Below are 23,095 nucleotides of genomic sequence, written 5' to 3'. Positions count from 1 at the left end.
ACTCATCTGACTGTCGCCAGAGGGCAGCACAGGCCCAGAGGCCCAGGTTCTGATTTTTCAAGAAAAGCCAGGGCTCTGACTTCTGCGTGAAGCCCTGAGTTGTCCACTTGGCTCTCTCAGCCTGGAATTCTCCTTCCCCACTGCCTGCTCTCCCTTCCAACCCGACAAACGCAGCTGGGGCACGACTTGAGGGGTCGGCAAACTGCAGCCCTCTTTCTAGTCAACTCCCGCCCATGGCCTGTTTTTGTATGGCCTGCCAACCAAGAACAGTTTTTACATTGTACGTTTTTAAGAGTTGTAAAAAGCAAGAACCAAAACAAATGTGTGGCCTGCAAACCCCAAACTAGTTACTGTCTGACCTTGTGTGGAAAGTGTTTGCTGCTCCTGCACTACTCATGGAGAAGCGGTGTCCGCATGCCCTGTCCCGAGGCTCTCCTGGTGGGGGTGGTGCGTGAGCCCCGCAGGGCTGGGCCAGTGTCGGCTTGACTCTGGGTCCCTACAGCTGCTGAGAACAAAAGTCTTGCAACCTGACTACCTGGGTTCAAATCCTGGCTCCACCACTTGAAGCTGTGAGGCTGTGGGTAGGCTGTCTAAGCCCTGGGCCTCAGGTTCCCCCGTGTAGAGAACATACCTGCCAGATAGGGTGGCTGGAGGCAGAGCTCACACTCAGTGTTCCCTGTCATCATTACGAGGTGTCCAGGGCACATTTACTCCTGCCCGGGCCAGACCCTGATCTGGGCTTTAGGAATGATGACATGAATTCCAGCCGGGCCCTGCCCTTAGTGTCCCCGCGTCACCGGGAGACAGGCAGATGCACAAGAACTTGGTTCCTGGGAATGTTTGTTCAGCGAAGGACAAATGAACATCTAGCACGTGGGGTAGCACAGAAAAGGTACCCAAGGCAATGCTACGGCTGGGCGTGGGGCCCCCTAAGAGACGTCCTCGGGCCACAGGGTACAGCTTCTACACTGGGCAGGGCATTCCAGAAGCACAGCACAAGCAGAGACATGGCAACGGCACTTGGGGAGTGCGGGCTTGTGAGCAGGGCCGTTGCCTGGGATGGCAGCAAGAGGTCTGGGCCTGGGATCCCCACAGCCCCGGGGCTGGGTTGGGGGACATGGGTTGCTGCCTCCCAGCTGGCCTAGGCTATGTGCCCCAAACCACGCCCTCACACTCTCTTCCTTTGGTTTCAGTGGTCGCTCTGATTGTTTGGAAAATGCTGATACCTCCTCTTTCCTGGCCCCAGCACAGAGGTCATTTTGGCCGCCCAAGCGCTGATCTGGGTCAGGGGAGGCATGCAGAAAGAACCAGCGGGGGGACGTGACAACGTTCCCTGGCGGGGGAGCCGGGGGTGCAAAGGCTTCCTGGCCTCCTCATTTCATTTCTTTTAGCCCAGAACTAACATCAGAACCCCTTCTGGGATCTCGGTACAAAGTCAAGGCTGAACTCTCTCCAGAACGTCAGCTCTGGGAGGGCAGGAGTTTCTGTTGAGCATATTCAAGGCTGTAGCCCTGTGCCAGGACAGCGCCTGGCGAGCAGAGGTACGCATTCACGCTGTACAGCTCCTGCCTGGTGGCAGATACGGGTTAATTCTGTGACTAAGTGGGGTCTGTGGGTTTACACACACTGGGTGAGGAGGCACAGTCAGGCCTGTATGAGCCTGTACTAATTCTATGTACATTGGTAAGATGGAGTCATTCAAACGCAGTCCATCAGAAACCCATCCGCCTCCGGCCTTGGCCTTCAATACCACGGCCCTGGTTTTGCTTTTTCTCACTGGTGAACAGGCACGCAACTCCAGCCCCAGCTCAAAGTCCCAGTCTTTGACAGGCAAGACAGGGACACACCTCCGGCACCCCTTGGGCCAGCCAAGGCAGAGCTTCACCATCTCCACTGCCCTCTCCACCCTGCCTGGCTGGGGTTGCCCCTCCCCCGACCCTCCTTCTCCAAGCCTGCCTTGGCCTTCCAGCCTCAGAAAAGCCTCATTCAGGCTTTCCCCAGCATGTCAGTTTCTGCTACCTCTGAATACTTCCCGGATTATTTTCTTTTTTCTTATGTTTTTACAGACAGGGTCTTATTCTGTCACCCAAGCTGGAGTGCAGTGGCGCAATCACAGCTCACTGCAGCCTCCAACATGTGGGCTCAAGCCATTCTCCCGCCTCAGCTCTGGAGTAGCTGGGACCACAGGCATGAGCCACTGACTGTTCCTGGCCATAATTTCCTTAATATTTCTCTTGCAACCAATTCACTTTTTAAAAACTTACATATATTTATTTTAAAAAGCCATGTCTTATTACTCCTGTAAAAGGAAAACCAGTCACAAAGACAATACTGTCAAAGCGAACACGGTGAAAATAAAGTAATTTAACTCCTGCAGGGGCCTCGGTGCAAGAGGGGTTGGCAAGGGCTAGAGAGGTGCTAAGGGCACACAGCACACCCACGGGACACTTGGCCTCTGACACGGTCAGGGTCCAAAGGCTGCTGAGAAATCAATCACTTATCATGAGCATCATCCTGCATCACCAAACTGCATCTTGGGCATCACACGACAGCAAAGGGCTACCCGCTGGGAGGCCCTGGCCCTGCTGGTTCAGCGGCTCTCAGGGCCCCACAGGTCAGGGCTAGCTGCAGTCAGGAGGGGGAGCGGTCGGGAGGGAAGGGAGCCTTCTTACCTGTCCCAGCTGCTCACACGCCGTCTGGTACTCAGCGCGTTGACACAGGTCCTTCACACGCTGGTACTTGGGCAGAAAGTTCTCCTCCTGGGCGTCCACCTTATCATTGTCTCTCTTGTGTAGCAGTTTGCTGTGGGGCAGAGAGGAGGCGGCGCGGGGCCGGCCTCTCAGCTCTGGAGGAGCCCCGGAGGCACGTGTGCCCACCTAGAGGGGTGCTCCCTCGGCTCTGGCTTATCCTCACAGTGGAGGACGCAGGGCCACCCTGCCCGGGTCTCCTGATGTTGAGGAAACTTAAGATTGGAATTTTATAAGAAACTTCCCAAATCGCATGAGTTGGCAATAACTTAAATAAATTGAAGACATTGTAGAGACTGGACAAAACATGCCAAAAGGGTATGCGCGACCTCAGACCCCAGTTCTGTGTCATCTATAGGAGCAGTGAATGGCTTTGTGTTTAGGGGCCTTTGGACAGAACTTCAGAGCCACTGTTGGAAGACACCATCACAGCCCGACTCTCCCTGCTGCCCTGGGCGGAGGGAGGGAGGTGGGCAGGGGTGTCCCTGCCAGGACCCGGCACTCACCCTCTCTCCACCAGGAAAGAGTCCCGCCAGACCCTCGTCTTCTTTTTCAAGTGAAACCTGGAAAAAAGCACGGATCCTGCTTCTCAACAATGTGAGGGCTTCCCACGACCCCCTATTCCCCCAGGAGCAGGGACGGCACCAGGAGTCAGCCTTGGTTTACAGTCAGCCTGGACAGCAATTGTGGGGAGCGCGCCCAGCCGGGCACTGGAGAGCCTTGCACACCCTCCTGAGTTGAGCCACCCCTTCCCCAGAGACTCGGCTCTGGAGGCACACAGGGCAGAAATGACCCAGGTCAAAGCCACTGTAAGTCCCACCCAAGTAACTGTGTGTGTGCGCGCACATCTCACGCCCCCGCAGGAAGCCCAACAACTCCCGGAGCTGGAAGAGCTCTGTCTCGAGCTCAGCGTCAGGCGCAGTGGTTCGGCGTCTCGAGCTCAGCGTCAGGCGCAGTGGTTCGGCGTCTTGAGCTCGGCCTTGAGCTCAGCATCAGGTGCAGTGGTTGTCTTGACGTCGGGTTCATTGCATTGGGTTGTGGGGGTATTTTCTTCTTTGGTGCTTTGCAGTTGCATGTATGTAATTTGTGGGTTTCATCCGGTGCCACCTGGTCATTTCCATTTCCTAGATGGGGACTCTGAAGCTGAGAGGAGAAGCTTCCACCCTGTCCCCCAAGTGTCCTGACTCCCAGGCCAGTGTCCCCAAACATGTCCATTTTATACCATTACAGCTCGCCTGGCCTCACAGTCAGGGGAGGAGCCTCAACGGACACGGTCCCCCTACAGGGCAGCCAGATGTGGGCACACAGTGCTCGCCTGGCTGGAGCCTCTGGGAGACCACAGAGGAAGGGCTCCGCTGCCGGAGGTGCAAGCCAGGGGTTGAAGTAGCACCTGCAGGCCAGGGACCTGGTGGCTATTAGAGTGCTGGCCACCAGATGTCGCTGTGGCCACACCAGCCTCCCCGCCCTGACTCAGCCCACCTCCCACCTGTCTGACTTGCTCACCCTCACGGTTCCTACTCTGCCTCTCTGGACACCTGGACTATGTTCCCATCACACCCTCCAGCATTAAAGTTATGGGGTGTGGTAAGTCAGCGTCTGAATTCCCAGAGCGACATCCAGACTTGCTGGGATACCTCTGACAAGTCACTCAATCGCTTTGGGATTCAGATTCCAAACTGGTAAAACGGGGACGATGGTAACGTCAGCTCGCTGGGTTACTGTGAGGATCAAACTCCTAGAATCCCCTGCACAGTACTTAGAACAGGGCTTCACACACAATCGCCGCGCACTTAGCACCAACTCCTACGATCACTGCTGCTAGCATTTCAAGCTTTGTGTAATTTTAGTTCAGAGAAGGTCCCCAACTGGTCACCTTGGCCACATTCCAGATGGGAAGACAGAATCTCAGAGAGGGGAATGCTTCTCTCCCACAGCAGGTAAGTAGTTGGGGTGGGGGGACCTGAGAACCCCAGCTCCCGACCCTGGGAGACCCCATGTTCTAGACCCACAGGGTTTTTTGCTCTGAGTTCCCGCAGGTCAGGAGCCCAATGTCCCAGCCCCCCGCACCTGCCCTGCTCCTTCCTCACCGATTCACCGGCCGCTCCGTGTCCAGTAGCTTGAGGATGGATTTCCCGTCCATATCCGCGGGTATGTCCAGGCCTGCAATGTCCAGGATGGTGGGGGCCAGGTCAATGTTGAGGACGATGTGGGGATTCCTAGGGGAGGCAGGAGATCGGGGACTCAGCCACTCGGGTGGTGGTGCCTCAGCCTCGCTCGAGGGGTGGGCAGTGGTAGGTGGGCAGCAGTTTGTGGGGGGCTGACATCTGCAGGTATGGAAGCTGCAGTCTGGCATCTCAGCCTCAGCAGCTCCCCTCTGCGGCCCAGATTCAGCCAAATCCCCACACTGCGCTCGCCCCCCACTTAGCTTCTGCGTCTCAGACATGCCATGCGGTGAGCTGACAGCCCCACCCTGTCCCCACTTCCTGAGTGAAGGCGATCTGCCTTTGCAGCCAGCCCAAATCCTGGCCCTTCCCGAGGCCTTCCCCTGGATCTCTGCGGCAAACACTGGCTCCCTGCTGTTCCTTGACAGCCCAGGCACAGTCCAGCCTCAGGACCTTCTTCTTTACTGTCCCCTCTGCCTGGAATGTCCTTTCCCTGGAGATCAGGGGCCACCGTCCCTCACCTCTTTAGTTCTTTGCTCTACTACCAAGGAGGCCCGTGACAGGCCTCAGTGGTCCCCGGGATCCCTGTCCCAGGGGGACCAACCCAGACCTGCTGCCAACCGGTGGGACATCAAGGTGACGGGCTGTCACTCCCATGGTTGTGTTACGAGATAGTCAACTCTATCCTGCTAGTGGTCTTGCTCTGGTCTCTCTTTCTCCCCTGCTGACTTTGAAGAAGCAAGCCACTCTAAATCAGCAGCTGGATGGTGAGCAGTTTGGGAGGCAGACTGCATGGGTTCAAGTCCTCTGCTTGCCCTTGACCTGCCCCGTAAGCAGGGACGCGGGTGCTCCCCAGTCAAGTCTCTGGATGAGACCGCAGCCCTGGCCGGCACCTTGATTTCAGCCTAAGCAGACGATCCTGCAGGGCTGGGTCCCGGCTTCTGACCCTCAGACACTGTGAGTTTGTACATGTGTTGTCTTAAGCTGCTGAGTTTGTGGCAGTTTGTTCTGCAGCACAGATACCCAACACAAGGCCCTCCTGAGGACCCTATTTGGAACTGCGCCCCCTCCCTGCCCTCCCTGCTTTATCTTTCTCCTGAAGACCTATCACCATCTCATATGCTATATATCTTACTTATTTCTCTGGCTTATTGTCTATTGCCCAGGTAGACTCTAAGCTGCAGGAAGGCTGGCTCAGGTGGTCACTTCTGTATCTCCAGCACTTACACACAGTAGCTACTCAGTAAATACTGGCTAAGTGAGTTCCATACATCTGCCACCTTTCCCGGCTCCTGTTTCTTTTTTTTTTTTTGAGAGGTGTCTTGCTCTGTCACCCAGGCTGCAGTGTGGTGGCATGATCTCGGCTCACTGCAACCTCTACCTCCTGGGTTCAAGCGATTCTCATGCCTCAGCCTCCCGAATAGCTGGGATTACAGTCATGTGCCACCACACCCATAATTTTTGCACTTTTAGTAGAGGCGGGGTTTCACCACGTTGGCCAGGCTACTCTCGAGCTCCTGACCTCAGGTGATTCATCCACCTCGGCCTCCCAAAGTGCTGGACTACAGGCATGAGCCACCTCTCCTGGTTCCTGTTTCTGGCTGATGACATTCCCAATGTAGGGTAAGGGACTTGAGGGGTGTGCACAGCACAGGGCCCAGGACCTGTTGAATGGTGGACAGACCCATCAGAGCGCCTGAGTGCCTTCCCTGCTAGTCCCCTGGGGACCGGGGCAGGGCCTGGGTCCTAGGGTTTCTGTCATCTTTAACCCCCCATTTCTCCCCATTCCAGTGCCCTGTGAACATCGGGCAGGCTGCCAAGCATGTGTGCAGCTGGGGAAGATGGGCTAAAGCTTGCCATGGGGGGCTCGAAGGCCAGCGTGAGGCGCTACAACTGAATCCAGAGGCGAGGGAGCTGGGAAGACCGCTGAGCGACGGGCACGCTGCCCAACCCAGCAACCAGCAGCCCACGGGGCTGAGCTTGTCCAGTGGTCCTGCTCCCCCAGGCTCAGGGGAAGGAGGACAGTGGTCGCGTTTCCTGGCCAGCACCCATGTCTTGCTCTGTGTCGCAGCTTCTCGTTCTGTAGGAACCACCTGGCCCCATTCAGAGTCCACTGCCCAATGCACTCAGCCTGATCACTCAAGGGTTTCTGTCACCTCTGGCTACAGTGACTGGTTCAGGGAAGGACATGTGACCTCAGTCAGTCCAGCGGGAGTCAGCCTCAGGTCTTCTGTTCAAAGCAGTTTGGCTTCCTAAACAGGATGGCTGAAAATCTGGAGCTGCTGACTCTGCCATAAGGAGAAAAACCTGCCTGAGAATGAAGCCAATTCAGCGGAAGTGGGACTGAGAGTTAAGAAATGAGAGCTTCCCAGTGGCATTGTAAGACTGCTGGATCCAGCCATGCCTGAGGCTGGAGCTGTGCATGGATTTTTCAGCGACTAAAGTTATTGCGTTCCTTTTATCTTATATGCTTTATCTGGTTCAAAGGTCGTTTCTGCTTGCAACCAAAGGAGTCCTGGCTGACAGATACTGTGTGTCTTTGGTCCCAAACCTGACATGAGCACTCTCTTTTTCTTGACCATGTGGGATGTGGTTTTGGGTCCTATGAGTCAGATCACAGATTCCAAGGCTAACCAAACCCCCAGTGTCAGTGTTTGTAGAGCCCTCAGTGGGTCAGATTCTTTCTGTTCACAGGGATGGTTCGAGGTTTCTGAGAAGTGTGGCACATGGGAATAGAGACTGCCTGGCTTCAAGCCCCAGCCCCTTCCCTTACTTGCTCTGTCACCTCAGGCAACCTAACCTCTCTGTGCCTCAGTGGCCTTGGGTGTAAAACGGGGCCACTATGTGCATCCATGTCACAGGGCTGTTGTGATGCTGCAATGAATTATTATTAATTTGTTTTTAGATGGAGTCTCACTCTGTCACCCAGCCTGGAGTGCAGTGGCATGATCTCGGCTCACTGCAACCTCCGCCTCCCGGGTTCAAGCAATTCTTCTGCCTCACTCAGCCTCCTGGGTGCTGGGATTACAGGTGTACGCCATCATGCCCAGCTAATTTTTGTATTTTTAGTAGAGGCAGGGTTTCACCAAGTTGGCCAGGCTGGTCTCGAACTCCTGACCTCAAATGATCCGCCCACCTGGGCTTCCCGAAGTGCTGGGATTACAGGCGTGAGCCACAGGGCCCGGCCTGCAGTGAATCATTATGTAGTTCTTAGACCAGGCCCTGAAGAGTAGACACTCCATATGCGTGGGCTTTCGTTATTACAGCTCTTATTCCAGGGGGGGTGCTGAGAGCCAAAGACGGGCATGATCTGATAAGGTCAACAGACAGTCTTCACTTTCTCTGGCCTTGAACTCAGGCAGCCTGCCTCCTGGAATTCTCGCAAAATGTCCAAGGCAGTGGGAATATGTCAGTCTGGAATTCCACACTGCACTGTCAATGCCTCTTCTGAAGGAATTCTGCAGCCAGCCCCGTGTGAGTGCTGGGTGTGTGTTCCCACATCTGGGCATGGCCAGAAGTCAGACCAAATGAGAGTCTTAATAGCAACACATCTGCTTTTCAAAAACCCCATTTGAGCCAGTCTTCATAATATCCCAGCCGATCCAACGAAGCTGCTGCCATGAACAGCGGCCTGTCCGCTCCCCTGCCCCAGACGCAGCATGGTCGCTGCCAGAACCTGTCATCTCAAAGGTTAACCCAAGGAGAATTGCTGGCTGAGGGCTGCAGCCCACGTGGTCCTCCAGGAAGGATGGGAGGGGAAAAGCATTTCCCTTTGTGCTGCTGCCCAGAGCTGGCTCAGCTGATCCCGGCTGACAACCAGCTGACTGTGCTGAGGTCCGGGATTCCTCCCTGACAACCTCCAGGCCCAGTGGCTGCCCAGCCCAGAACAGAAATCCAAGCGCCATTCCCACCCGCTGGTGACACGCGTGTGCACGCACACATGTATACAGCCCAGCTCCCTGGATTTCCTGGCATACAGCCACACCACAAACAATCTGTTTCCACAGGTGCTCACGGCCCTGGCCTCTCCTTCCCCAGCAGAGAGGTATAAAATGCATGACATAATTGCTTTCCATTGGCCCTGGGGTTCATCTGCCAGAACTGTGTGCCACCCAGGGTGTGGCTTGGGTTTGGGCTGCACGGTTGCAGCCATGAGCTGGGCCCAGGGGCCCCCTGGATCCCTGGAGATGACATACTTACAGAGAGCCAGCTTCCACATTGGGGCCCCTCACGTAGAACGGGACCCTGATGTCAAACTCGTACGGCATGGATTTCCCTTTGACCAGGCCAAACTGGCCGATGTGGTAGCCGTGGTCAGCGGTGTACACGATGTACGTGTTGTCCAGCTCGCCCGTCTCAACCAGCATGTTGTAAATCTGCAACACAGGCGAGGAGGCAAGGGGCAGTGGGGACCGGGTGCCTGGCCCGTCTCCGACCTGGGGTCGCAGGGGCTTGAGATCTCAGTTCCCATCCTTCCCCTGCTTCAGGTCTTCGCTTAACTTTCCCAGGGGCTGTCCCTTTTGTCACTGCACCTTCCTGCCTCCCGTCACTCCCTGGCCTGCCCTCTCCTCCATGGTTCTTCGCAGCCCTTCTCGGCCTCCATCTCTTTTACTTATCTGTAGATTGTCTGTGTCCCTGCCTTGGCATGCCATGCTGCCTCCATTAGGGCAGAGACTTTTGTCATTTTGTTCCCTGCTTGCTGTATTTCACGTACACTGGCACTCAATAAATGCTGTCGGGTGAATGAATGAAATGAGTGAAACTTGGGCTGTAGCCTGTGGCAGGAGCTTGCCATCTGGAAGGGCGCCGTGTGGCAGAACTTTCTGCACTGGTGGCCGTGTAAATGTCTGCACTGTCCGATACGGTGGCCTCCAGCCGCACGAACCTACTGAGCACGTGAAAGGAGGCTTGTGTGACAGAAGAACTGGCTTTACGATGTTACTGTATTCAGTTTAAATAGCCATGGCTAAATAAAATGTGACAATACCCCTACAACGGGATACTATTCAGCAATAACAGGGAATGAGGGGGACGGATTCATGGGATACCAGGGATGAAGCTGGAACACATGGCGCTAAGTGAAAGAAAGGCACCGGGCACAGAAGGCCTCAGCGTGTACGGTTCCATTTATAGGAAATGTGCACAACACCAAATCTATAGAGACAGAAAAGAGATCATCAGTTGTCTGGGGCTGGGGGTGAGGGAGATTGAGTGGGTGGTGACTAAGGGCTGTGAGGTTTCTCTTTGGGGTAAGAAAAATGTCCTCGCATGGATGTGGTGATGGTTATACAACTCTGGGTATATTAAAACCACAGAACTGCACAATTTAATCGGGGGAATTGTATGGCATGTGAATTACATCCCAATAAAGGTATTCAAAAATGTAAAGAGCAGGAAAAAAAATATAACTAGCATACGTGGTTACCATATTGGGCAGCACGGATCTAGAATACGTTTCATGAAGGAAGAGGCTTTTGTCTGGATTGCTCCAAGCTGCTCCCCAGGTCTAGCATGGGGTCTCTTCATTCTGCCTTTGATTTCCGTTCCTCCAGGAAAACCCTGAAGGGCCAGGAGGTTCTGGCCCTGGCCTGGCTGGGGGTTCGGAGCCACGCCCACCAAGAGGCATGCAGTGGGCGCCTACCGTCTCCATGGAGTCGTCCACCGACATGAGGGTCTGCAAGCGCTTCCGCTGGAGTATGTTGGTGAATTCCATGTGGATGGGCTTCATGGGCCCCGTGTAGCGCATGATCCAGTGTTTGTCCGGGTTGGGCGCGTAGTTGTAGCTCGGCGTGCTGGTGGGCAAGGACATACGCATCAGTCAAAGCCAGGGACAGCCTGGACCCAGCCCCCTATCGGATCCGCCACCCTGTGCTGTGTCTGCAGCCCAGGGCCAGCCGTGCTCCCCTGGTGGGAAAGGGGACACTGGCATGTCAGGGGCTTATCCAAACCCTGTTTCAGCGTTTCTCCACATGTGAAGTGTGCACGTGGGAAGCTAAGGGGCACAGCATTCAGTGATCTTGAGCGACAAAGTGAGACAGCCAGTCCCTTGTCGGTTCTCTCAGGGCAAAGTCTCAGTTTGGTGCTAGTGTTTCTTTGACACCTCTCTAGACTTTGCTCATCTCCCTTTTGAAAAAAAGGGAAGACAGTCGAGTTCAGAGCCTTCATCAGGAAACAGCACCCAACTCGAATTCCGTAACATTGCTTTGTGTGCCTTGTATCTATTTTTGGTAGATGGCAGTTACCTTTGGTGAATGGCAGGTGGCAGTTATTGTGGTTAAAGTAGGACCACAGAATATCCGTTTGCAATAGATTTTAGTTTGAAATAATAGAAATTGATTTAAAAATTAAATAAGTTCTAGTTATATCTGTAAGGCCAGAATTGTGAGGAAGGCACCTGAATGTGTACATTTGGGACATGCCACATTCTCTTCTTTTACTTTTTGAGACGGAGTCTCGCTCTGTCACTCAGGCTGGAGTGCAGTGGCGCGATCTCAGCTCACTGCAACCTCTACCTCCTGGTTCAAGCGATTCTCCCGCCTCAGCCTCCCGAGTAGCTGGGACTACAGGCGCCCGCCACCACGCCTGGCTAATGTTTTTGTATTTTTAGTAGAAATGGGGTTTCACTGTGTTAGCCAGGATGGTCTCGATCTCCTGACCTCGTGATCTGCCTGCCTTGGCCTCCCAAAGTGCTGGGATTACAGGCGTGAGCCACCGCGCCTGGCCTCTTTTTTTCTTTTTTTTGAGATGGAGTCTCGCTGTTGTCCAGGCTGGAGTGCAGTGGTGGGATCTCAGCTCACTGCAGCCTTCGCCTCCTGGGTTCAAGTGATTCTCCTGCCTCAGCCTCTTTAGTAGCTGGGACTACAGGCATATGCCATCACACCTGGCTAATTCTTGTAGCTTTAGCAGAGATGGGGTTTTGCCATGTTGGCCAGGCTGGTCTTTAACTCCTGACCTCAGGTGATCCACCCTCCTCGGCCTCCCAAAGTTTTGGCATTATAAGCATGAACCACTGCGCCTGGCATGCTGCTTAATCTTGCAGCGGGAGTGTGTGGGGCAAAGTTCTGTCTGAGCACCTCTGACATGAGGGATGGAGGGACCCCAGGCAGGTATCTATGATGATATCACCTCAGTGGCTGGCCGCACCAGCTGCTGGGGTTCGAACCCCAGTTCTGTCTTTGGCCAGTTAGTTCCCTCCCAAGGCATCAGCTCCCTCATTTCCTACCCAAGGAGAATATAGACAGTGCCGGTTCCCAGGATGGTTGTGAGCACTGAGGGAGAGGCTGTAAGGGGAACCCGTCTAACCATGGCCAGTGTGTGATGACTGCTCGGGAGAGGTTATCACTGGTGTATCCCTTTGTCATTAGTAATCACAGGTGACTCCACGGCAGAAGTCAAGTACACTGGGTCTGTCACTCACTCCGTGAGACAGCGGGCAGGTCCCCAAACTTCTCTGACCCTCTCTGCTTCCTGGTTAGTCAATGGAAGATTAAACCAAAACCAGAGGAATCATTGTAAGCAAACCAAGAGCACCTCCTTGTCACCTTGGTTTCTGCCGGGCCCCTGGATCTGAGCTACTGCAAACCGCAGCATGTGGGGGTCTCCTGGGTGGGGTGCACCACTGACAGGAAGCACCGTTTAAGGCCTCGCAAAAAGTGGGCTTCCTCGCCCTGGGTCTGACGGTTCTTGAAGGCCAGGTTCCCTGCAAATCTGGCTCCTCTTCTCAGTCAAGGCTGAAGTAAAGGTTGAGTTTCCACCGCTTTTCACAGTGGGTGTTCCGGGGGCAAGGAGCTCCCGCGAGGAAGAAGAGGAAAAACAAGCCTGGTCAGAGGGGCACAGACATGTCTCCCTCCGACCTGGCTCGTTGGGACTTCAGCAGCGTCTCAAATACTGCGATCGTCCAGGGCAGACATTGTGACGCTGCCGCTGGGGTAGCTTGGCAGCTGTGGACACCGTTGCTATGTAAGGCGGGAGGTGAGTCACTGTCTCCAAGGCTCCCCTGGACTCGGTTTTCTGAGCCCTTGGCTGATCTGCAGCCTCCTGCCACTAAATCCATCAGGGCCCACGTTCCTTTCATTACAGAACGGCCAGGCTCCCCTGCGGGCTGGCTCTGCCGTCTCAGGGCCTGACTGCCATGTAGAACGTTCCCAGGAACGAGCTCAGCTCCCCTCTCAGATCTGTCCCACCAAGGAACTGAAAGGAGGCTGCTGGGGGCAGCAGATGGACAGAGATGTTCTCTGTTCCACACAGCCCAGCGTGTGGAAAATTGGTCCCGCAGGCCCAAGGGCCTGGATTCCAGGATGCAATTTTCAGCAATCATCCCTGAATCCAAGAGAAGTCAGGCTGATGTCAGCCCTTGAGAACAGTGAGGGGTGAGTTTGTTCAGAGGATGACGATTTCTGCAGCCCCAGCTCTGAGACAGCGCTTTTGGAGAAGGACACCGAGGCCAGAAGGCAGCAGAGCTGGGTGGTGCTTGGGGTTGACGCCGGCTTGCCGGTCGCCTGTGTCAAGCCAGGCTCCACAAGGGAGGACGTCGGCATCTTCCCATGGGCTCAGCTGCCCGTTCAACAAAGATCTGAAAACTTCGCCTCCTCCAGCATCTCAGGAACGTCTGGTGCGTTCACAAAAGGGCATGAAGGAGAACATCCCCTTCCCTTCTGCTGGGGAAACGGTGAGAAGATGGTGGTGTCCTCACAGCCCCTCCACTGTGTGTCTGGGGCCTTCAGCAGCAGCCCCGACACCCCTCGCCCCAAAGCCCTTGAAGCCACAATCAGCGCCCTTTGCAGAGAAGCTCTGAGGGCTGCTGGGCTGTGTCTGTGGGCCTGCCTGTATCTTTGTATTTCTGCCTATGTCTGCGTTTGCATGTGTGTATGTCTGTGTGTGTGTCTGTAACTGTGTATTTCTGTGTGTGTATTGTGTATTGCATGTGTGTATGTTTCTGATTTTTTTTTAGAGACAGGGTCTCACTCTGTCACTCAGGCTGGAGTGCACTGGCGCAATCACAGCTCACTGCGGCCTTGACCTCTCAGGCTCAAGCGATCCTTCCACCTCAGCCTTTCCAGTAGCTGGGACTACAAGCGTGCAACACCACCCCTGGCTAATTTTAAATTTTCTGTAGAGACAGAGTCTCATTAAGTTGCCCAGGACTGCATGTGTTTCATTGCGTGTGTGTCTGCTTGTGTGGTGTGCCTCTGTGTGCTTGTGTGTATTTGCATGTCTTTGAGTGTGTTCGTATGTATGTGACTGTGTGTGTGAGGGTGCATGGGGAGGGTGCGGGGCCCTGGGGTCTGTGGGGTGGATGGTACCACCACCTACCAACTTTTGACAGAATCCATAAGGCCTGTGCCAGGACAGGGCATGTGCCAGCTTTCTAGGGGAGAGATGGGATAGGAGACACCCGACAGAAAGATCCAGTGCTCTAACGTTGTGCCCCGGCTCTGTCCCCCGCCCACCCCTTCTTGACTGTCATCATCAAACATCCTAGCTGCAGAACTTTCTCTTTTTTTGGTTTCTTCTGGAAATGATTATACCCCAGAGATAAGAGAGCCTTCCAAACACACTCCTGAGAAGGCAAAGGGGGTTTCTCCACATAAGAGCAGACAGTGCTCATTTTCAATTTCTGTAATTTTCATTTCAAAGGAAAAATAAACCAACAGGCAATGTCAAACCATTCCACCACAAAATTCCGGCGCCGCTTGCTGCTGCTTGGGGTGAAGCTGGCACCTCTTTTAGAGATGCTGCCAAAGCAAAGCGTCCCTTGCCCCACCCACGGCTTCTCCCTTAGATAGGGCTGAGTGGCCTCCACCCCCTGCAGGGATGAGTTCTCAGTGGGGGTGGGGCAGGGTGCCAGCTGCTGGGGGAGGCTGGCCTTCTTGGGTGGAGAGGAGTGGGCTTGGGTTTGGAGGGGGAGCCAGACAGATGTGCACAGAAGCAATGCTGCGGCCCCTGGGACCCAGCTCGTCATCATCCGTCAAAGCCTCCTCCCCAGAGACAGGGATGGGAAGGTGAACGGCGCCTTTCGTACCCTCTCTGAGCTGCTTCGAGGGCTGTCAAAAGTAATCACAGGAGGGGCTTGAGGAGGGCAATGTATTCCGATTGTAATGAAGTTAAACCACCTGAATATTCAGGCAGTTTCCAAACCGCCCCATCCTTGCGGCTCCAGAATGTCACAGCAAGGGCTGCTGAGTTACCGCTAAGCAGGGGGTGGTCTGAGGCAGAGAGAAGCAGGAGAACTTTCCAGGAAGTTTCCCAGCCAGCTGGATGGAGGCCTGCAGTGGGGGGCAGAGGCATGGGAAGCAGAAGTGGGGGCTGGACTTGAGTCCTGGCTCTGGCACTTAGAGCTGGGTGACCTCAGGTAAGTTACCTCACCTCTCTGTGCCTCAGTTTCTTCATCTGTAAAATGGGAATACCAAGTGTGACAGGCAGCCTCCAAGATGGCCCTCGATGATCCCTACTTCCTGGCCTTCACACTCCGTAGACTCTCCCATGTTGTAGGAGGACTGGTCTGTGTGACCAATAGAATGTGGCAGAGAGATGGTGCCACTTCCAAGATTAGGTTGTAAAAGACACTGCGGCTTCCTTCTTGGCCTCACTCTCTGATCATTTGCCGTGGGCAAGGCCAGTTATCATGCTGTGAGGACACTCAAACATCCTATGGACAGAGGCTCATGTGGCAAGGCCCAGCCATGGGACTGAGCCCCAGTCAAGCCTCAGGTGACCGTAGCCCCAGCTGAAGTTGACTGCAACTTCGGGAGACCCTGGGCCAGGAGCTCAGAAGAGCCACTCCCAGATTCCTGACTCACAGACACCATGAGATAATTTGTGTTTGTTGTTTTAAGCTGCTAGATTCTGGGATGATTTGTCACATGGCAATAGATAACTGGTACACCAAGGGTCATTGTGAGTATTCAGGGACTGGACACAATGCGAAGGGCTTAGCACAGCACCTGCTACATAGCCCACGGCTCAATAAATGGTGGCAAATAATTAGTCTGGTAAAACTACAGAGCCCTTACTCAAAAGAATGTTTTTAGATGTCTTAAATAAAATACACATGGCATTAAAAGGAAACCTATTCTCCACAGTTCCATCCACAGACCTCTTGGTGGGAGGCCGTGTATCCCGAGATAAAAATTCTCCTGCCTTGGTCTGTCGGCCAGGCTGTCTGGAGTTGCATCCCAGTTTCACCATGGACAAGCAGCATGTTCTTGGGGTCTTTCAACCAGGAGGATTAGAGAGAAGGCACAGTGAAGTCATGGTGGTGACAGTACTGTTGCTAAAGCCTGACCCTCCCCCTTCATGCTAAGCAGTGCCTCTGGCAGGCACAGTGCTGAGGCTTACATGTGCTGAGATGCATTGGGGAAGAGGCGTGAATATTGTGGGGCTGAATCCTCAGGACCGTGGGGGGCTGCATGGCTGATGACCATGAGGACTGGCCTGTGCGGGTACATCTTCTTGGATGTGCGGAAGAAGCTCACGCTGTCGTTGGTGATGAGGTCTGTGAGGTAATCCTGGGGGGTGGGGAGAGAAAGGAGAACAGGTGAGGAGCCAGGTATTCATACCAGTGTCCGCTATGTGCCAGGCACCGTGCTAGGCACTGGGGACACAAAAGTGAACAAAACAATTTCTGCTCTTGTGCAGTTGACAGTCTAGCGAGGAGACAGACAAGAAATAAGCAAGTAAAATAAATGAAATGCCAGACAAATGATGCAAATCGTGCTAAGCTCATTGGAGATAAAGCAGAGAAGTGGGTAGGGAGAACAGAGCAGGAATTGCAATATGTCATTCAAGATAGATATTAAAATAATAGGCTGGGTGGGATGGCTCACACCTGTGATTCCAGCACTTTGGGAGGCTAAGGTGGGTGGATCACCTGAGGTCAGTTTGAGACCAGCCTGGCCAATATAGTGAAACCCCATCTCTACTAAAAATACAAAAATTAGCCAGGCGTGGTGGTGAGCACCTGTAGCCCAGCTACTTGGGAAGCTGAGGCAGGAGAATGGTGTGAACACGGGAGGCAGAGTTTGCAGTGAGCCAAGACTGCACGATTGCACTCCAGCCTGGGTGCTGACTCAAAAAAAAAAAAGATATTAAAAGAATAATAGCTAACACTATTGAGTGCTTACGATGTGCCAAGGACTGTTCTGTGTTTACCTGTATTTGCTCACTTAATTCTGACATAACTATAGAAAGTAGGTATGATGATAATCCTTATTTTCCAGAACAGGAATTAAGGCACAGAGAAGCTAAGTAAATTGCCCAATGGCACACAGCTAGTAGATGTTGGACCCAGCACTACAGAGTCTTGGCTCATAAGTCTGAAGTTTTTTCAAGGCTCTGGGGGGGACACTGTCATGCAGGGTGGGTATATCCCTAAGTTCCTGGGGTGCCTACACTGGGGCAGGAGCAGACACGTGTATAAATAAAGAACCATGGTAGTTAAAAGGTGTGACAGATGAAGGAAATATAATAAAACAGAGAGATGTAACAAAGAGTAACTGGGAGCTGAGGTGAGGGGCATATTTTAGCTGGGGCAGTCACAGAGGTCCTCTCTGAGGAGGTGACATTTGAGTTGAGACCTGAATGATGAGAAGGAGCTGGGCATAGGAAGATATATGTCACTGGATTTTGCTGGAATCCCCTGGAGAGCTTACTGATACCTGGGCCCACCCCCAGAGATTCTGGTTGGATGCAGTTTGGCTCAGGTATCAGACTTTTAAAAAAATCCCCAGGGGATTCTAATGGGTATTCAGGATTGAGAATCACCGATTCAGGGAAGAGTTCCAGGCAGAGATAACAGGGCTCTGAGGCAGGAATGTGCTTGCCATGTGTCCTAAAAATAGAAAAGAGGGCAGATGGCAACTGGTTCCTTGGAAAAGAGGGTAAAATGCAGAAATGATATAAGGAGCAGCACAAAAAAAAAGGGATGGGGATGCAGTAACGTCTCCAGGAAAATAAGGAACTGACTTACATATTGGGCAAGAGGAGAGAAGAGCTGGAGGAAAAGTAATTAGCCAGAACTGGAGGCTTTAAAAGCTCAGCTAAGAAGTTGAGGTTTGCCTAAACTCTTAACTTTTTTTTTTTTTTTTTGTGGTCAGGGTCTTGCTCCGTTGCCTAGACTGGAGTGCAGTGGTGAAATCATGGCTCACTGCAGCTTCTATCTCCCAGGCTCAAGTGATCCTCCCACCTTGGCCTCCCAAAGTGCTGGGATTACAGACATGAGCCATAGCACCCATACAACTCTTCCTGAATTTAGTAAATATTTAACTGCTAATCTTTCTTGAAGGTAATGAGTTCTTGAAATATACCCTCTGCTAGAAAGCAGCTCTGCCCAAAACAATTCTTTAAAAAAGTGATTTTCCTGAAAAAAAAGGTAAAGAGGTGGCTACAGCTTCCACCCTGAAGTATACAACATATATACATATACTATGATGTATTCATACATCTACAGACACTCTTTCGGGTATACTCATCCACTATATCCATATGCACAAGAATGGCCACTGCAATATTGTTTATAAAACAAAAACATTGCAGTGACCAGCAGGAGGATATATGTTTAACAGTATACACGTATATATATTATACACACAAGTACATATTAGAGACAGGGTCTTGCTCTGTCGCTTGGGCTGGAGTGCAGTGGCACAAACATAGCTCAGTGTAACCCTGAGGTCCTCAGCTCAAGTGATCCTCCTGCCTCAGCCTTCTGAGTAGCTAGGACTATAGGCACGTGCCAGCACACCCAGCTAATTTTTCATTTTTATTCTTATTTTGTAGAGACAGGGTCTCTACAAAGACAGTCTTGAGTATCTAACAGTGGTTAGCCCAAGTAGATACAGCTAGCAAGTGGCTGCCCAGGCTGATCTCCAACTCCTGGTCTCAAGCAGTCCTCCTGCCTCAGCCTCCCAAAGTGTAGGTATTAAGGCATGAGCCAACACACCTGGTGGCATTGCTTCCATACTATGCAATGCTGTGCAGACATTAAAAAGGGATGTGTAAAGTTGTCCAAGATACATGGTTAAGGCTAAGAGCAAGCAACAGAGTCAAACCCAGAAACATTCTATTTTTTTGTGGGGGCGGAGGGAAGGGAGGGTGAAGAGGAGAAACCAAACTCTAACCTCATATATTTTTGAGCATCAAGGAAAAATCTGGAAGGATATCAAAATGCTGATTGAAGACTGGGAAGAGGAGAGAAGCAGAGAAAGTTACTTGCTACTTTATATATTGTTCCTTGAATATTGTTTATGGATTAATTTGGGGGAGTAAAAACAATTTTATAAGGGGGCTCTATAGAATGTATTACATAAAAATAATACATGTTACATAAATCAAAGAGCTGCTGCTATAGTTTTGGAACATGATCTAAAGGTATTAGAAAAGTTCTTAAAATGACAAAGGTAACTTACAGTGGATCTAAAAATGGTGCAAAGCTCTGTACCCCGACATCAACAGTCAGGGCCTGAAGGGGTCAAATCAAGAAACGGCATGAGAACGAGGTGGAACCGCCAGTAGTAGACACTTGCTGCCACCACTGCTCTTCATAATAGACTCATCTTCACTACTTCATCTGAGAACTATATGCCTGTTTGGCTGTGGTTAAACTTTTTTAAAAATAAAGCTACCATTAACCTCCATTCCTAGGAGAAGATATACAACGGGATTATAAAGCAGTGAAAAAGAACAGAGCTATCTGGATGAACACGGATCAAACATGGATAAATCTTACAATGTTATACTGGGTGAGAAAAGCAGGTTGTGGAAGGATTTGTATATGGTATCATTTATGAAAAGTCTGAGGACACACACAGAGCATCACACATTGTTTGAGACATCTACATATGGGATGAAATAATAAAGGTACATGTGGGAAGAAGCTCCAGGATATTGGCTACCTCCAGGGAATGGCTCAGGCCAGGAGAGGAATGAGAGCCAGGAGGGTAGGTCAGGGGCTCCCAGAGTCTCATGTTTGGAAGTGTGTGTGGGGTGATTGCAGTATCTGCCTCTCGAGGCTGACAGGAGGGTTAAAGCTCTAATAGATGTGAAGCTCTTGCCACAGTGTCCTGTGCACAGCCAGCTCTCTGTCACCATTCAACTAAGAATCAGGACTGTCTTGGTGGCGAGGCAGATTTTCTCCATGTCTGAGAGCTCCCCTCCTTATTTGTCCTCCTCAGTGGCCACTCCTTGGCTAAGTCTTCCCCGACCTCTGCTGGCTCCACAATGCCACATGACACACCTGCCTCCAAAGCCGCCACCCTGCTCCACCGGCAGGCAGTTAGTGCCAGGCGGGCCAACAAGAGCTGCCCATCCCTCCAGCCACAGGGCTTCAGCCACACCCAGGTATCTAAGGGAGAGACCAGGGGGCCTGGGCCAGGGTGGCAGGGGTGGCATCCAGCGACACTCAGGGGCAGCCAGGACACAGCCACTGGGTGGACGTGGGGGGTGGGAGGGGCGGGTGACCCCCACCCCTGTTGGTCTCTGGTTTGGGCAGTTGGGGGAAGGGTACAGAGTAGGCCTGGGCTGGGCGAAAGGCCGAGTTCAGATATGGGCAAACTGTGTTTGGGGTGCCTGGGGAGAGCCATGAGGAAGGACTCTGAAATTCAGAGCTGCGAGCAGGAGGGTGAGACGGGTGGGGGCCACGCAGGCCCAGGTGTGTTTTCCAGAACCCGGCGCCCAGGAGTCAGGCTCTACCCAGGCGCTCCTGGCCTGCGCAGCTCCACAGGGCTGAGAAGCCACAGCCGGGACTCCGAGGTGCATCTGGCTCCCTCTGGCAGGCACCCTCTGAGCCCCAGGTGATTCCCGCAGGCATCCACAAGCTTCACCGACTGAGCAGCTAGTGTCTGCGGAGACTGCCAGCCTCAGCCCCAGGCAAAAGCGTGTTTCCCTCGAGTGGGCACTCAGCACCGGGCTTCCCTCCGAGGCCAAGGCAGCGCATGTGGGTGGCAGCGGCTCCTCGGGCTCCAGACAACTCGTAATGAATAAACATATGCTCTTAGTATTATGAAATATCTTAGCTCAGCTGACCGTCACAGCAACTTCCACAAGTGGACATTATACCCATTTTACAGATAAGGAAGTGAGGTCCCCAAACAAATAAGCCATGCATCCAGAGCTGCAGCCAAGGCCTTTGTATTTTTGGGTCAGGTCCATCTTTTTTTTCCCCCACACAGATAAAATCATTAATGAGAAGCATACATAGTGGTTTAGAGCAAGTATGCACAAACCGTTCCTGTAAAGGGTCGGATAGTCAATATTTAGGCTCTGCAGGCCCCATGTACCAGTTGCAACTACTCATTACTGCCATTGTGGCTTGAAAGCAGCTATCAGGAAAATGAATGGGCATGTCCATGCTCCAGTAAAGCTTTATGTATGGATGCAGTTTTAATTTCATGTATTTTTCACGTCATGAAAATTACTCTTAAAAGCTTTCTTGTGGTAAAAAAACACGAGCGGTACGCTTTTTAACAAAGTTTTATCTGTGAAGTAGAGAACCGTTAACTCTAAGCACCATGTCGTACAGCAGATCTCTGGAACTGTTTCATCTTGTATAACTGAAACCTCATACATCTTGAACAGCACCTCCTCAGTTCCCCCTCCCCTGGGCCCTGCCAACCACCATTCTCCTTTTTGCTGCTATTGTCTGACTAATTTAGCTGCCTCATGTAAGTGGAATCATGCAGTATTTGTGCTTCTGTGTCTGGTTTATTTCACTTAGCATAATGTTCTCAAGGTTCATCCACGTTGCTGCATATCATAAGATTGCCTTATTTTATTGTTTTATTTTGAGACAGTGTCTTGCTCTGTCGGCCAGGCTGGAGTGCAGAGGCGCGACCTCGGCTCACTGCAGCCTCTGCCTCCCGGGTTCAAGCGATTCTCCTGCCTCAGCCTTCCAAGTAGCTGGACTACAGGCATGCACCACCATGTCCAGCTAATTTTTCTATTTTTAGTAGAGACGGGGTTTCACCACGTTGGCCAGGCTAGTCTCAAACTCCTGACCTCAAGTGATCCGCCTGGTTTGGCCTCCCAAAGTGCTGGGATTACAGGCATGCGCCACTGCGCTCAGCCGGATTTCCTTCTTTTTAAAGGCTGAATAACATTCCTTTTTTGTATATACCACGTGAAAAATGCTCTTCTTTTGATTGGTTTTTCAACTAGTTGAAAATTAAAAACCATTCTTAGCTCAGGGGCCATACAAAAACCACTAGTCTGGGCCCACGGGCTGTGGTTTAGTGCACGGACTTTGAAGCCAGATGGCCTGGGTTCAAATCCTGCTTTATCACTTACTAGGCTGTGTGGCCTGGTTACATTACTTAGCCTCTCTGGGCCTCAGTTTTCTCATCTGACAGTTGGGAATACTAACAGTATATACCTCACAGACTATGGTGAGAAACGCATGGGTTAATTTATGTAAAATGATTCAAACAGTATCTGGTACATGATATGTCTAAATGAGTGTTAATCATTATTCCTCAAGAACCATATGCCTGCAGTTTCTTTGTGAAAATTAAAATAGTACAAAGGACAGTGAAGTCTCATTTGATTAGATGACTCCTTACTGCCCCCCCGCCCATAACCTTGGCTCTTCTGTCCCCTACTGAGAATAACCTTTCCAGTGTTTTATTAGGTAAGTTATAGTATCACTTTATGCATCTTTTAATATTATGAATCACAGCATACTGTACATATTCATTTATCTATCTGACAAATACAGCAGTGAACAAAACAAATGAGCATTCCTGCCTTCAAGGGGCTTGTACTCTTATGAGAAGAGACAGATACTTTACAAACAAATCAGTAACATACACAGGGTGTAACGCGTCAGATGGTGATTTGTTGCAGTAAGGAGTGTGTGTGTGGGGTGCCCTTATACAAGGTGGTCCAGGAAGGCTGAAGTGAGGTGACATTTCATTAAGGACCTGAGGAGTTCTGGAACTTGCTTTTCCCATTCTGCCTGCTGGGCTCAGGACATAAGGCAGACCTGTCCCATCCTTTGCCCAGGATCTTTCAGGGGAGGGATGCTTCATGGTCATTTAGTTATTTCGTGTATTGGTGGACTTTGCCGATTTCTTTCAGTAACAAACAAAGCTACAACCAAGTGCTCTGTCACACCATCTCCTGCATATGACTGAGGCTTCTCCAGACAGACAGAGAAGTGTACATGCTGTGGCAAGGGGTGGGGCACATTTAAGT

The 23,095-nt window shown here is 52.0% G+C and overlaps 1 protein-coding gene across 2 annotated transcripts in view; it reads right to left on the bottom strand.

Moving 5' to 3' along the window:
• The window catches only part of SULF2 (sulfatase 2), a 130,894-nt gene that overhangs the window by 16,444 nt on the left and 91,355 nt on the right, over positions 1 to 23,095 (bottom strand). For both annotated transcript variants that reach the window (XM_011928835.1, XM_011928836.1), the window contains exons 5-10: positions 16,247 to 16,416; positions 10,551 to 10,701; positions 9,110 to 9,285; positions 4,835 to 4,963; positions 3,254 to 3,310; positions 2,673 to 2,802 (exon numbers count right to left, since the gene is read on the bottom strand). In XM_011928835.1, coding sequence (XP_011784225.1) covers positions 2,673 to 2,802; positions 3,254 to 3,310; positions 4,835 to 4,963; positions 9,110 to 9,285; positions 10,551 to 10,701; positions 16,247 to 16,416 — 813 coding nt within the window. The remainder of the gene's footprint in view (positions 1 to 2,672; positions 2,803 to 3,253; positions 3,311 to 4,834; positions 4,964 to 9,109; positions 9,286 to 10,550; positions 10,702 to 16,246; positions 16,417 to 23,095) is intronic.

This window comes from Colobus angolensis, unplaced genomic scaffold, assembly GCF_000951035.1.
Source record: "Colobus angolensis palliatus isolate OR3802 unplaced genomic scaffold, Cang.pa_1.0 Scaffold8, whole genome shotgun sequence".
Lineage (NCBI taxonomy): Eukaryota > Metazoa > Chordata > Mammalia > Primates > Cercopithecidae > Colobus > Colobus angolensis.
Note: the sequence above shows the minus strand (reverse complement) of the source record. Positions and strands in the feature narration are given on the sequence as shown.